This window comes from Armigeres subalbatus, chromosome 3 (genome assembly GCF_024139115.2).
Source record: "Armigeres subalbatus isolate Guangzhou_Male chromosome 3, GZ_Asu_2, whole genome shotgun sequence".
Classification (NCBI taxonomy): Eukaryota; Metazoa; Arthropoda; class Insecta; order Diptera; family Culicidae; genus Armigeres; species Armigeres subalbatus.
Window position 1 is genome coordinate 171,678,555 of NC_085141.1, and position 16,547 is coordinate 171,695,101.

The 16,547-nt window shown below is 38.3% G+C and overlaps 1 protein-coding gene across 4 annotated transcripts in view; it reads right to left on the bottom strand.

The window, feature by feature from the left end:
- LOC134226938 (RIMS-binding protein 2) overlaps positions 1–16,547 on the bottom strand; it is a 266,124-nt gene that overhangs the window by 170,204 nt on the left and 79,373 nt on the right. For all 4 annotated transcript variants that reach the window (XM_062708067.1, XM_062708070.1, XM_062708069.1 and 1 more), the window contains one exon: positions 12,331–12,438. In XM_062708067.1, coding sequence (XP_062564051.1) covers positions 12,331–12,435 — 105 coding nt within the window. In that variant the 5' untranslated portion in view covers positions 12,436–12,438. The remainder of the gene's footprint in view (positions 1–12,330; positions 12,439–16,547) is intronic.

Sequence of the window (16,547 nt, forward strand, 5' to 3'; positions counted from 1 at the left end):
TCGGTGGCATGAACATGATTCTCGTTGGAGACTTCCGGCAACTTCCGCCGGTGAACGCTAGATTTGTTTGGAAACCACCAGCAAATTCTATGCACGGTGCCGTACTCTGGCAATCGTTACGATACTTCCCTCTCGTCCGAGTCATGAGGCAGAGTGACGAGCAGTTTTCTGCCGTACTGACGAAGATTGGAAATGGTGAACGATTGACAGGTAAAATTTAAACTAATTATATTCTTGACATTATTTCTAAACAGCTAATCTAATTTTCAGACGAAGAAACCAAGCTGATCGAGAGTCGTTTCCGGACAGTGCAATGGTGCAGAGAAAACGTCCCGAATGCTGTACGTCTTTTCCGCCGTAACATCGACGTCGACCAGTACAATAGCGAGGTACTGATGGAAACGGACGGCGTGGACTGTATAGCTGAAGATGTGTTCTCTGGATACCGGAACAATGAGCAGCTAGTAAGTGCCAGGAACAAGCTTCATAAGATGAGTGTTGTGGAGGCTGGTGGCATGCCTTATCTGCTGCGTCTTACTCTCGGCATGCCGTACGTGGTTACGACAAACGTTGAGGTAGATGATGGTATCGTTAACGGTGCGATCGGCCAACTCATGCACATCGAGCTGAATGAAGATGAACCAGAACAGCGAATGGTTCGGCTTTGGTTCATGTTCGAGAACGAAGCTATAGGAGCGACACGAAGGGTAAAATCCAGGCCCTTAGTGTGTTCAAAGCCAGGCGTCTTGCAGCCACAATGGACACCGATTACCAGGCGGTCCGCGAACATCACCCTCGGTAGCATGAAGTGCAAACGAGTTCAATTCCCGATAGTTCCGGCGTGCGCTCTAACGGTACATAAATCACAAGGTGGTACATTTCCCCAAATTGTGTACCGTTATGACAGAGGACAGGAGCAACAACTTGTATATGTTGGCCTCTCTAGAGTGTCGTCTCTGGAGGGATTGTTTCTGACTAATGCCAAAGATGAATTCAAATTCCACCATGCAAAGGGAAGCGATTCTCCGAAGATGAAGGAACTTCGCACCGAAATAGACCTGTGCGCCGGTCATATCATCGGCGGCGGCGGCGTGGTGGTCACTTTTGCCCCGGCGGCGGCGGCGTCACGGCGGCGCGCCGTTGACTTTTATCGGCGGCGGCGGCGGCGGCGTGAACCGGCGTGGATGAAAAAATCAATGGCTGAAAACATCAATTTTACCGCGGATTTTTGGATTAACGCGGTTTTGATTCACACGGTAGCAATTGCCCGTATAAAAACCAACTTCAGTGGATTAAAATTGCAATATTCTGCGTTTGCCGATCTTCAAACAGCACATTTTAAATAGTCAATTGCCGGCGATACTAATCAATACCTGATTTCAAAATGTTATTTGAATTACCACTATTTTTTTATTTTGATTAATCAAACTTTAACAATAAATCCTGCTTCTCTTTTTCGTGACCCCTAAGTGTTAAGAATTAGATTTCGGTGTCATAGAACTAATTTGTTAATAACTTTTTTCAAAAGTTATTTCCAATTCAGGATTTTGATACACTTCAGTCGTTTTGATCTCAAAATATTTTATTATTTTTTTTAAATATTTTTTAATATTTTTCCTAAAATTTGGTTAAATATGTCAACAAAGTTCTTGGTGAACTTTCTTCAAGAATTTCTGGAGGAAACTTTTTTTTAATTCCTACAGGCATTTCTCAGGAAATTTCATTTTGAATTCCTTCGTAAAATCCTATGAAAATTTCTGCATAATACATTCAGGTTCTCTTTATGAAATTCCTTTAGTAAAACATTCAATATTCCTACAGGAACTCATTCGGAAATTTATTAAAGAATGAACTTTTTTTTCGAAGGAATTCCTAAAAGATCTTTCTAAAGGACTTTCCGAGAGAATTCCTGAAGTAGTGCTGGAAAGTGTAGTAGGGACCTTTTGAAAAAGTTTTGAGGAAATACTCACAGACATTTTCAAAGGAATTCCTAACAGTATTTCCAAAAAGCATCAGCGGCTGCTTCCGCATCTTCCTCGATTGCACACCCCGAGCCAACGTCATCTTCCAGGTTCTCTCCAAGTTCTTTTGCTGGTCTCTCTTCTTGCATGCGCACTACATGTCCAACCCACTGTAATCTGCCTTATTTTATCAACCTACCTATGTCTGCATTTTCGTATACTTAGTTTAACTCGTGATTCATTCATTCGTCTGCGCCATTTACCATTTTCCACCACGCTGCCAAGTATTGAGCGCAGTATTTTCAACTCAAACACTTCGAGAATTCGATAATCTGCATCTTTTAACGTCCATGATTCATGGCCGTACAGGACGACTGGACGAATCAACGATGTGTAGAAATTTCTGAAGTGATCCGTGAATAAATTTCTGAAGGAGTTTTTAGATTTTATTTGAATTTCTGAGGCAATTTCCTAAGGAACTCTTAAAACATTATCTGTAGACAGAGCTTGAAATATTCATCTTCATGAAGCAACTTCGGTCCAAATTTTGACAAACATCGCATGAATATTCAAAACATAGAATGACATAGTCAGACGACTACTCCACGAACTCATTCATTCGACTGTCACTGAGTGTGTTTACTATGTGCAGAAAAAACATAATTAGCATTGTTTATGTTCAGAGGCGCATCCACGTTGCAAGTCGTGGGTTGGACAAATGGTCGGAGTTCTACCAAACCGCACCAAGCAGTTGCTGTCTTATGATATTTTGTTCAAGGAAGACGGAAGTCATTCCACATCAATACATACATTTGTTGTGGGATATCCTTAGTTATGGAATTAAGAGTGATCTGGTACGATTTGTGATCAATCAAATCTACTAAACGAAAACTTGGGCTGAACAAAGACCAGCTCGGTGGTCTAGTGGCTATCGCTTCTGCCTCATAAGCAGGAGGTCGTGTGTTCAATTCCAGGCTCGTCCCTTTCCTACTTTGTATTTCTATAGAGGTCGTAGAGTTCTCTGCACCTTTCTTAAGTAGGTGTCCAACAAACCATCCTTCCCCATCCTCAGCATTCGCAAGGACGTGGCCAGGACAGATCTCGACTATTGGATAGTGCATTGCTTCCATCTAAGAGATAGTGATTAGTCCCAAATCAATATCTGTGGTAACGGATGAAAGTAATACTACTCTCATACAATAGTCTTGGCTTGTACCACCTACGAATTTGTGCGAACTGCTAAATGCTAATGCTAAAATGCTAAACGAAAACTTGGGCTGAACAATGGTCAAATAGGAGAAATACCGATTTGTGCAACAGTTCTGGTGTTGATATTTTAAAAAATTGGACTTCAGACCCACACATGATTTGGAAAATTTTCATCAATTTCAGAACAAATATTGCTTTTTTGATTAGCATGATTGTACACATCGTAGTTGATCTTTTAATCAAAAAGATAGTTAATATAGAATAAGCAGTAAAATTAATTCAACAATCTTTGCTATAAGAAGGATGATAATATATAGGACGTCGCCTTAGAAAGCGACTAAATAACTCATTTTACGATGCTATTTAAACACATAGACACGAAACCCGCATTTCCCTCAATCATGCTCTCGATGCGCATTTAAACATCGATAACAAACGACTATCTTTACGCGTTTTTACACGTTTTTTTTTCAAAAAGATTTACAACGTGGTTTCCGAAAAGGTTTGAGAATAAACCATGAGAAAACTAATTTTAATTCAGTTTTTGAGAGATTTTTAGGATGAAATTTGAGATTTGACATGGCATTCTACGATGACAACATCATGTGTCAAGATTAGGGTGTCCCAAAAAAAATCGATGTTCGAAAAGTCATGGTGCTCAACCCTGAAATGAAAGATATACCTGTCTGGATAATTTTTGTAGAACAAACCGAATTTCTAAAAAATCGTTTAGAGGTCGCGCCAGATCGATTTTTGAAAAATGAGCCTTTTTTAGGTAAAAAATCAAATATTGGGTCCTTTCACAATTTTTTTCAGGGTCATCCATTCGTTTTATATTTTTTTATTTTTCTGTGGATCTTTGCCCATATTCTCCATGAATTAGTTTTTGGTATTATGCGTTTTTACAGTCTGCAGAACTTTTTAAATATCGAAAAATACACATTTTTTGACGAATTTTCGAAGTTACTTCATCCTAACACAAAAAATATTTTTTTTCTCGTTCGGAAAAACTTACATACTACAAAGAGCTATTTATAACGAGTATTTTCATAAAAAAATATCCAAGAAATGTTGTTCTGGGGCTGAGATATTGCAGTTTTAGTAAATAGTCAAAAAGTGTACAAATTCGATAATTTTTCTTTACATGTTATAATTTCATCAATATTTCACCAATATTTTAATTTTAATTAAAAACAGTTCAAAAGCAAATGAATGGGAATATTTTCTAGTTAACATAACTTTTCTTTCCGATGGAGTTGGTTACCTGAATTACAGGATTTGGTCGGAGTATATGGATGGAGCCAGTTATAAAATGATATCACACCCAACATTTAATATGTAGCAATATACAAGTTAGCAGGTTTACTATGATCTCTTTATTAGTTTTGTTTCAATCATCGGATGCTTTTTACGGCATACAAAAAACAAGGCAGGCTCAGCACGTATGTAAACATTCAGTTTGAACGTAAACATGTGTCGTCACTACTATCTTCGCACAAGCTGAACTGAGACGATGCTCTACGGTCTCAGCATGCTTGCTTTTGTACTCTAACATGTGGCTTTAAAATATGCGTCACTCTTGATGTGTCATTTTTCCGTTTTTACTTTACATTTATTTCGTTTTTTTTTTTAATAACTCGTGGAAAAGCTGTCGAACTGATACGACGAAACAAATAGACCTGTACAGGAGTACATCAAATTCACTCACCCGATGAATTTTGACATTTGAGCGGGTCGTCTTCTTGAACAAAAGTTTATTTTGCGTTCATCATGCGACCCGCTCAAACGTCATAATTTTTTGGGGGAGTTCATTTTGCGTTAGTTTATTGTTTGACTGTCATATGACATATCAAAAGCATTACGGTATACCGATAACAAGGTAGGCTCGTAAGAAAAGTGACACGTCCAGAGTGACGCATATTATATCGCCACATGTTAGAGTACAAAAGTAAGCACCGTAGAGCATCGTCTCAGTTCAGCTTGTGCGAAGATAGTAGTGACGACACATGTTTACGTTCAAACTGAATGTTTACATACGTGCTGAGCTTGCCTTGTTTTTTGTATACCGTGAAAAGCATCCTATGATTGAATCAAAACTAATAAAGAGATTATAGTAAACCTGATTACTTGTATATTGCTACATGTTAACTGTTGGGTGTGATATCATTTTATAACTGGCTCCATCTATATACTCCGACCAACTCCATCGAAAAGAAAAGCTATGTTAACTAGAAAATATTCCTACCTATTTGATTTTGAATTGTTTTTAATTAAAATTAAAATATTGGTGCAATCTTGATGAAATTATAACATGTAAAGAAATAGTATCGAATTTGTACACTTTTTGACTATTTACTAAAATTGCAATATCTCAGCCCCAGAACAACATTTCTTGGATATTTTTTTATGAAAATATTCGTTATAAATAGCTCTTTGTGGTATGTAAGTTTTTCCGAACGAGAAAAAAATATTTTTTGTGTTAGGATGAAGTAACTTCAAAAATTCGTCAAAAAATGTGTATTTTTCGATATTTAAAAAGTTCTGCAGACTGTAAAAACGCATAATACCAAAAACTAATTCATGGAGAATATGGGCAAAGATCCACAGAAAAATAAAAAAATATAAAACGAATGGGTGACCCTGAAAAAAATTGTGAAAGGGCCCAATATTTGATTTTTTACCTAAAAAAGGCTCATTTTTCAAAAATCGATCTGGCGCGACCTCTAAACGATTTTTTAGAAATTCGGTTTGTTGTACAAAAATTATCCAGACAGGTATATCTTTCATTTCAGGGTTGAGCACCATGACTTTTCGAACATCGATTTTTTTTGGGACACCCTAGTCAAGATTTTACTTCAGTGTTTTGAAGATTTCAAGCTGACAGCTGTGGAAGAACTTTGCGAAATCCGCAAGGTGGAATATTTTGAAAAGATCCGCAATATTTAAACGGTTTTGATTTCCACGGAACGTTTCCCCCGCGTTAAAACCTCATACGGTGTATTCCATACACTCCAGCTCTAGTAATATCGGTAGATTTGTTATGGTTTTGTAGCATACTTGAAGAGTAAAGCCCCAAACGCAATTCAGCGGAACGGCGACTGAAACGGGAAATTTGACAGAAAACATATGGGTCAAATAATATATGGAAAACATAACTGTCAAATCTGCCGTTTCCGTCGCCGTTCAGCTGTATTGCGTGGGGTCTTATGATCAATGTCTTCAAGAACAATATAAAACTATAATTGTTACTTGGGCCAGTGGTTTGTTCAAAATCCCGCTTTTTTCGACAGAAGCAACGCGTTCTATAAGTGCATGATCCATCAAACACTAATTATTTAACTTCACTGTCCTACGACTAGAGAAATATATTTCTAAAATTACTTTAAATTTTGTTCATTCGAACTTTTGTTCCTTCTACCTCAGAAACTTTCAGATATTGCTATGCATCGTAGCGAACCACTATCAGGGAATCGTATGAACGTAAAAGAATCGTTTGAGGAGTCCAGAACCCCTTGCGAAACATATTTCATGCAGGCTTGAGGATGTTTGTGATTTCTAAGATTTCAATAAATCCATTCAGGTTTCAATAAATCTTTTTCCCGTGGACATTCAAAAATCCATTTGAACTAATAATACGTTAAACTGCAAAAATTGGGCAGAATGATATTTTCCTACATCTACGAATCAGATCTAACAGGCAGTACTGCAACTATAATAACAACTTATATGGTATCGAGGATGATATGTTACCAGAATCATGGGTAGGACATTGGCTTGACTGTCCCACCCAGGAAAATTCGTGCGTAGGACATGTCCTACTTGTCCTACCCACTCCCGGCGCCACTGTTTATGTTGAAGTTTACCGTTGAAAGTGCCTCGCGGATGAAAATCGGGTTCAGTCCTGTGTGTTAAATCACTTTACTCATTTGAAACGTGTTCAGATTTCAGATAATTTATCAATTTGTAAAATGTGCATAAATATTCAATGACTAATATTCAACTGAATATTGACAGTCCAGAGCCGACTATGAATGTGTCGGAAGTGAACTTGTCAGTGGACCTCACCATTTTTTTTTGATTATTTTACACTCTGTCTGTAGATATTTCAAAAAGAATTTGCGAAGGTTTTTCAGAAGGTATATCCGAATTTCTGAACGAAGTCTTGACGGAATGTCCAAATGAATTTTCGGAGATATCTAAGACTGTCAGAAGTTTCTTCAGGAGTTACTTTAAAAAAAAAAACCTTCAGGGACTTCTTCGGATATATCCTTCAGGAACTTGTTCAGGAGTTCTTAAGGAAATTTCGTCCTAGAACTTTGCTAGGAATTTTCGGGAAAATACTTCAAAACGATTTTTCCAAGGTTTTCTTAAACAAATTTCTGAAGGAATGTTTTAAAGGAATTGCTGGAAGAAATCCCCCCTTATGCAATCTCTGGAAGAATTTATTTAAGGAATTCATAGATAATTGCCGAAGAAATTCATAATAAAATATTGCTTTAAAAATTAAAGAGTTGTTAAACATTTTGTGAAGAAACTCCAAATGGAATTTCTTGAGAAATTTCTTCAGAAAAATCCGGTGGAATCGCTCAAGAAACTTCCGAAGGAATTCCTTAACGATTCTCCTAAAGAATTCCTAGCAACATTTTCATAGAAATGACTGAAACATTTTTTTTTGTATGCATTCCATAAGGAGTTTCATGAAGACATTCGTGAAGGATTTTCTGAAGAAATCCGTAATGAAATTTCTGTAGGAATTTTCGGAAAAATTTCGTAAGACATTTCCGGAAGAATACATAATATAATTTTCTAAGGTTTTTTATTGAAACTTTTCGGAGGAATATCTGAAGGAATTTACTAGGAAATATACCAAGCGGTTTTGGCGCTTTGGGCACGTATTCAAGCCTTCACAAAAGTACCACAACAAACATAATTTACGAGTCACCTAGAGGCAGTGTTGTCTTACACTCTGTGCAAAAATTCTGCTTTTTGATTTTACTCCATCTAAACGATGGACATTTAGAAAATTTGAATAGCCTTCTATTAGTTGCACTTACCTAGTTAAGATTGTAAAATCGTTTGGATGGAGTAAAATTAAAGAGCAGATTTTTTTGCACGGAGTGTAGGACAACACTGCCTACAGATTTAGGTGACCTACAAATTGAGGCTTTGGCTTAGACGAACTCCAAAGACCAGTTAAACATTTTTTGTATTTTTCTACTTAGTAGATTAAATCTACTAGATACAGCCTAATTCAAATTCACAACTAATCAACCAACCTATTCATTGACCAATGTTTGTCACCACACTGTCTTAGAGACACCATCACGTGAGGTAGATTTACAATTGAATTTTGACGAGTTCCACCTCAACAATATTCTATCAACTTACTAACACCAACAATCATAACACGAGTTTGGTACTATTCCATTCAATTCCACCACTTTGTATTGTCTTACAAATACATATTTCGTCTGCAACTGTAAGGCCATCTCCAGTGTCTTTTATTTTACTTGACTCGACTCAAGTGATTTGATTTTTTTTATTGTGATTAGTCATCGGCGTGGCAAAATTATGATCGGCGGCGCGTCGACCCAAAATCGTCGGCGGCGGCGGCGTGAGTAAAACCACCGGCGGCGGCGGCGTGGCGCGGCGGCGCACAGGTCTACACCGAAATGCAGCGTTTGTCAAACCACCGACTAAGCACAATTGCCGATGACATGATGCAATTCATAGCTGGTAAAGGTACTGGTGTTGTACTAGTGTCAATGAATGTGCAGAGTCTTGGTGCTCATTCACTTGACATCGCTACGGACCATGTACTCACTTCTGGCGATCTTCTGGCGCTTAGCGAAACCTGGCAGGAGGATAATGGAGCATTGTCCGGAATCGTAGGATACACATGTGTTGCCCAAGCCAAGCGCTCTGGAATGCGGGCAGCAGGAGTGGCCATCTTCCAACGCGATGCAGGATCCACTTGTGCGATTGCCCACACAATGAAGAAGCTCAGTGATAGTTACGACGAGCAACTTGGGCTTGCCGACGAATACGGTGACGTGTGCGCTGCGGAGGTGCATGTTATGGGTAGTTTGACGCTCTTGATTTCGCTGTATATTTCACCAGGTAGGCTATAAAATACTTTCGTAAAGTTTGACTTTCTCTAAAATGCCAACTTTTATTCAATAGGTACGACAACCAAGCAGAAGAACTTCTTTTGGCGCGGAACCTTATAATGTACGCGACAATGAGCATGCCCATAGTTGTTACCGGCGACTTCAACATTGATGTATCAAAAGAGGAGAATGCTGAGTTCATCGACTTCATGAAGCAGTACCTCTTCTTGGATTTGGTATCGGACCCTTCGCAATCAACCACTCTTGGTGGAACATGCTTGGATCTTACATTCACGCGAAATATTGGTGCGGACTGTAGGAGATATTGTTCTTACTTTTCATATCATCGACCAATACTTTCGATACTTGCTGCGCCGTCTGGTTAGTTTAACGATATTATAGAAGTAATGACCGTTATACTAATTACCCCGTATATTTTCTTTCAACTTTCATTAGAATCTCAGTTAGAATGAGATGTGGTCGTCATCATCAACTATCCGCAGCCAATCCCATGCCAAATTCGTTTGTTGGGTTCCTTCTGATAGCTCGATCCATATCGGTAATCTTCATCTATGGCCCGGGTCTGACGATAGCGTTTCGTTCGCATCACAACCATTTTCTGCTGCCGGGGTATCTCTGCCGGTTGAGGGTCTCGGCCTTCCTCCGGTTGAGCTCTGCCTTGTTCTAGCTAGACGTGACGCTGTCAACTCGGCGCTACATTTCGGCAATGTCCGATCACCTGGAAGCTGTTCTATTCAACACAGTGTATATGGTATGTTTATTAAAACAAGCAATTTCACAACAATCTATTTCAATTATTCAATTTCATAAACCTCTTTACAGATATAACAATGTCAATGTTGTAGCTAAATTTCCGGTGCTGCGGTCAACATCGCCTTCAAACCACTAGTACAACAAACGACCCTTCGAAGAAGCACCATCCTCAGAGAACATCCATTCGCAACACTTAAAATGGCTTCATACAAACACAAACCAACGGTCCTTTTCAGGGCCACCAAAATTTTTGACGATAGAGAGAATGTGGCGTACCTGAGTTTATGATAACCTGTTTTGTGTCGCGTATGTGAAGTCCCCAAAATTTGTGCAAAACCATGTATTCGGAGGATTTTGCTTGATTTTGCACACATTTTGTGAACTACTCTGGTCAGTTCAATCGAGATTGATACTCTGCGTATTAGATTGTACTTGGTTGTTTCGAATGTCTGAATGTTCTGAGTTAAGAAAATCCCCCTCAATTTGGATTGCGATATCCCTATGCTTGTTGTAGAACGCCTTTCCTCGTGGGAATTTCTGGTTTCAGTGGTGCGGAAGTTATTATTATTGTATAACAATGTCCGAGCAGTTATCCTATTGCGATATTGAAGAAGTGCCTTTCACTCAAGGTAATCGAATCCGGAGCTAGTGTCTCATATACTCATACTTTAATTATACTCATGTTCTAACCAACAAAACCATAATACTTTAGCTAGCACTAATCTCAGAACCATAATCATTTCCAATGCGTATTATGTTATAATAATATCCTTACGTTGTCCAACGTCTACCTTGCGGTCGTGTCTTGTACACAACCCTTCTGATTTTTTCCCCACACAGTGGTAAATTCATTGTTCAAGCTTGTACCAAACTAATTAAAACTTGATTCCAATGTTAACTACTAGAGCTTTGTAACATTTCCTTGGAGCATACCACATTTTGGCCCAATGACACCCCCGTTGACGGTATTCTATGGAGGCGATGCATTGACTATATCAAAATAGTTCATGGACCATCTTACGAAACGACCTTTTACATAAGTGGCGATTTTTCACTTTTAATTTTTATGGTTTATGCTAACGTAAAAACAACACGACACTAATAAAACTTGGACTTAAGAGGTATTTTAAAAAAATCTTAGTTGACGAGTGTAAGAACGATAAGTGTTATGTCTTGTCTCGCGTCGCGTTTTATTAGTGGCGATTTTTCCTTAGTAATTTTCATAGAAACTTCAATAGACGTGTGCACAATCAAATTGCATCCAATCTAACTAAAATTTTAGAAGAATTATTGAAATGACAAATGCAATCGTTTGAGCATCGGGGTGCAAAAAAGTCAAAATTTGAATCACTCTAATACGCCATCCATGCAAACACATTTTTACAGCATCTCCGCCGACGAGCGCTTGTGATTCTGCTACCGAAGGGAACTTTCTGTCGGCGCCAAGCGATTATGTTTTGTACTTTGAAGAAAATTCAAGACAAAATTTTCAAAACGGCTTATCTGCTTTTGTAAACAAAGATTCAAACGATGATTTGACGAATCTGATAGCTCTCCTACGCAAACCAACACCATCAACAGGTAGCGGAATCCTTCATCTACCTATTGATGGTGTTGGTTTGCGTGGGAGAGCTATCAGATTCGTCAAATCGTCGTTTAGACCTTTGTTTACAAAAGCAGATAAGTCGTTTTGAAAATTTTGTCTTGAATTAGTCTCGGCTCAACCTTTTCTTGAGTTAAGGTTCCCCCAGACCTAATCGATTTTATCGTCGCGATGGCGAAAGCTAGTCGCCGCGATTTTATTGATGGATCGCTGCAGGCAATGTTCCAAGCGACAGAATCGAGTCGCGTGTGTTTGGGGGAACCTTCTGATTGCCGATTTACTCTCACTCTCTCCATTTCTTATGTGAATTTCTGACCCTGAAAAGAACCCACATACTTTCAATCATACATCTTGCCAATCACGCAAAGTGTCAAAAGGGAAGATTTTTATGTTTTGGTTTTGGTGTTTTTGCTAAACGGTTGGTGAAAACGTTGCCGAGATTCCAAGTAAAAAGTGAAATTTGTCGCAATTTGAAATATCCAAGATACCCATCAAAAATAGTTTTTTGTCGTGGTGAATGCCGAACGCTTGGATGTTCAAATTTCGGCCTTTTTTCCAAGATTACTGCAATACAATTCAAGTGTGTATACTGCAATATCAAGTACGCACTTCGCCAAGACGTTGAGTGAATCCCATTTATATTTTTGCGTTTTGATATTCATTGAATACTAACCTGATGTGCGCGTTCTGCTTCTGCTCTACGAGCTTCGGCGTCCCGAAGTTGCATACTGAGCGAGTCCAACATGGCGTCAGACACCCACAGTGCGTCGTTGGACATCGTCTAGAAAGATAAATAGGAGGAAAAAAGGCTTTCAGTCATCGTTTTGATTTTTTGATAGGGTAAAGGTACCAATAGTGGAGGTATTAGTAGATCCACAAAAGAATATATTTTTTTAAAAATTGATAATTATGGAAAATTTACAGCTTTTATATCTTAGTCAATAGAAAAACTAATAAATTTGCTAACAAAAATGAGATAGATGTCATTTAACATCAACAATTACCAAATATTGCTTGCACCACTATGGGTACACTGTTCCTTTAGTGAAGGTAAAAATTAATTTTGGTTCCCATAGTGGTGCTATCCATTGGTTTCTTATGAGACTCGCCACTATTGGTACAGTTGCACCACTATAGGTGCAAGGGAGTCAATTTTGTTAAGGAAAATCATTGTTTTCAATAGTTTTCCAAGCAAAATATTAGGGTAAGTTGCATTTAACAGGATATTTAAAGCACGACGCATCAACTGAAACCAGCATAAAGTGTATAAATATGATAAATTTCGTTAAAACCCCACTACCTCCACTATTGGTGCTACCTCCACTAAGGGTACGGTTACCCTATTGAAATTTGGTATCAATTGTATCCCGAGGTGACTGTATTTTGACTAAAAATCGCATACCTCTTTCATTGTTGGTATTACATACATCCCCCACTGTGGCATTGTTACCTCTCAACATATAAATTATTATGTTCTTCCACAGTTTTTAACGGCAAGGTTTTAGAGCCAAGTTATTTTTTCTTTGCGTTCATATATCAAGCTAGTACTTTTATACCCAGCGAAGTCGACACGATTTTATACTCGAAAATGGTTAAAGCATGGTCTTACTTTGTTGCAGCGCATCTAATTGCTAGGCCGAGGAGAGTCCCTCATATGTATAAAGCAAGTCTTTACAGTGGAGTTTGTTGCATACGAATGACAGTATTGCGTTATCAACTCATTTAATTAGCAAGCAATTTCATTGTACAAATGGCTTTTTGAACAAAAAAAAAATGCGTGAACTATTGAACTATTTGATTTGAATGAAATATTACTAGCAGACATCGCAGGCGTGGTCTCAAGTGCCACGCGATCACCATAGCAGAGTAAAATATGTTTGCGATTGTCTGTTCGCCTATTTATGTCTATATTTGTGGTCAAACTTGACCTTTCTTGGAAAGCTATTGAGTGCTGTCTCGATGAAATTTAAATGGTATAAACAAGATCAACATAATGTGGTGAACGGTGGCGCAATGGATCTTCAAATTTTTGTAAATGAGCTTCTTGGCATGTTATATCCGAAGCATATCCCCATACCAACACGCGTCCATCAAAATGACAGAACGGGGGATCAGGTGCACACACCAGGAGATTTGCTTTGGTGTTGCACCATGACCACATAAAAGTCGATGTTGGCCATTCAAGCGTAGACAGAAAGGTTACGAGGGGTGAACATTTTACCTTCTCGTCTGACTCCGGTACTTCGGTGTACTATGCAGAGCAGCACTTTCATGCCCGCTGTATGTAAGCACAGTTGCCACGACACGTAGACAAGTCTAGGCTAGGCTCTGTTTGTCATATGTACATAATCATGCTGCTACCTCATAGTCCAATGCTGATACGGAAAGAATATATGTCATGTTTGTCGTGGGACATATGGAAGCAGGAAACCAGTGATAAACAGGCACAACACCCATACACTCCAGTTAATAATGGTCTGTCGGGTCGGTGGTACTGGGTGGATGTCGAAGGGATTTTTTTCAAGCGAACGTCACTACAAATTGCACTGGGGATTTACAGTGTAGTCATAGTTAGCTATTCACTGCTGCCAACCACAGCTAGACTCAGACCACGAAAGTTGGAAAATGCACGATTGAAAAAAAATCAGCATGAATAATTGAAAGTGGCTGATCAAACCAGCAATTCGTTCATGGATATAGCCTGTTTCATGGTAATACATTGTAGAAATGAAGCTTACCGATGTGACAGCAATACTATTTATTTGCACGCTAACAGCAAATTTGGCATTATATGCTTTAGCCCCGATTTAGATCGGATTTGTTTTGTTGTCGAGAAAACAGACATGAGAACTATTATCTTCATTAGAATTGTATGAGTGATTGACATGTGCACCGTCTTGATTAAAATTACAAACACTCGAGACCGTCGTCAGCAGATTAAACAAATTGCTTGCAAAGTTAGTCGAATTGATTTAAATGTGTACTAAATTACAAATAGTAACCATTTATTTCATAATTATTATTATCGTCAATAATGAACAACGTATTATGGTATGCATATGCCGAGCCAGAGTTCATGGATCAGAATATGTTCCTCTATGTTATCCATTTGTCAACATATCAGTATACTTGAAAATGTTTCATTAGGAAAACTTAAAGCCTTATTCTACAGATCATACTCAAATAAAAATATATTGTGTATCAGGAATTCTTTTGAAGGACTTTTAGTTTGATATAACCGGATGTTCATAGCAATAAGAAATGATCGAAATCAAGGATTTGAAGTTCGGCATTTGTCACAAAGAGTTCGGAATTATGATAACGTTAGAGCAGTTTTCAAAGCATTAGTCTCAATAAGCAAGTGGGGCCCTCCTTTGTCTAGCGGTAAGAAGCGTGGTTACTAGGCAAGACCATGCTGAGGGGGACTGGGCTCGATTCCCCCGGTGCCGGCTAGTAAATTTTCGGATTGGAAATTGTCTCGATTGGCATAAAAGTATCATCGTGTTAGCCTCACGATATACGAATGCAGAAATGGTACCTTGACTTAAAAACCTCGCAATTAATAACTGTGGAAGTGCTGAATGAACACTAAGCAGCTAGACGGCAATGTCACATGGGGGGATGTAATGCCAATAAGAAGAACAAGCAAGTTTTCACACCCATTTTCACGCAGCGAGAACTAAAAATGTCAAGGAATAAACGACCAGGAGTAATGCTACATAAAAGCACTTTCTTCTAAACATGTGTCAGACCGCATCGTGCTTTCGTGCTGTGCGGTTCTTTTCTCTCCCTGCTAAGGAAGTTTTCAATAGTACCCGAAGCTATTTTAATTTTAATTTTAGTTACTTTTCACTTCTCACTACTCGCTACGAATTTGTTACTTCTCACCTCTCATTTCTTACTTACCACTTCTCACTTCTCATTTCTCATTTCTCACTTTTCACCTTGAATTTCTTATTTCTCACTTTTAACTTTCCACTTCTCACTATTCATTTCTCACTTCTCACTTCGAATATTTCACTTCTTGCTCTCACTTCTTATTTTGCACTTTACACTTCTCACTTATAACTTATTCTTATATCTTACTTCTGACTTATCATTTTTCACTTATCACATTTCATTTAGAACTTCTAACTTTTCACTTCTCACTTCTCCCTTCATACTTTTCACTTGTTACAACTCACTTCACACTTCGAATTTATCACTTTTCATTTTGTATTTTTACTTCGCACTACTCACTTCGTACTTCTCACTTTTCATTTCTCACTTTCCTATTCTCACTCAATAATTTTTCACTTCTCACTTCTAACTTTTCACTTTTCAGTTCTAATATCTCACTTCTAATTTCTTACTTCTCATTTCTCACTTCTCGCTTATCATTTTTTACTTATAACAACATTAAGTTAGCGAGGTGAAAATGCATTCGAAAACTACTTCGACTTAGAGAATATCGAATAAGGGAGATATCGACTTACGGAGGGAGCGCAATATGCTAGATTCAAGGGACTTTGAATTTCATCGAGTCAGGGAAAATATCGAGTTACAAAACATCGAATAAGGGAGAGTTCACTGTAGTGGATTTCATGCCCTATATGTTGTCGAGCTACTTTATGAACACATTCTATGAACAAACCATGGATCTAAATTTGTGTTATATGCCTCAAAGAGATTCTAACCGCCTTTTTTGGAGTTGTTCCTTTGTGGCGGTATCTGCTAGATCAACCAAGACTTATGTAATGTCCTCATTATCGACATATACCCCAACCAGTTCAATAAGCATATAAGCATCATGTAATCCAAATTCCCTTGAATTCGAGATGTTCAAGGTGCTTTAAAATATTCTCGAGCTCAGCTCAAGGTATCTACGGGATCAACCAGGACTTGCAATAT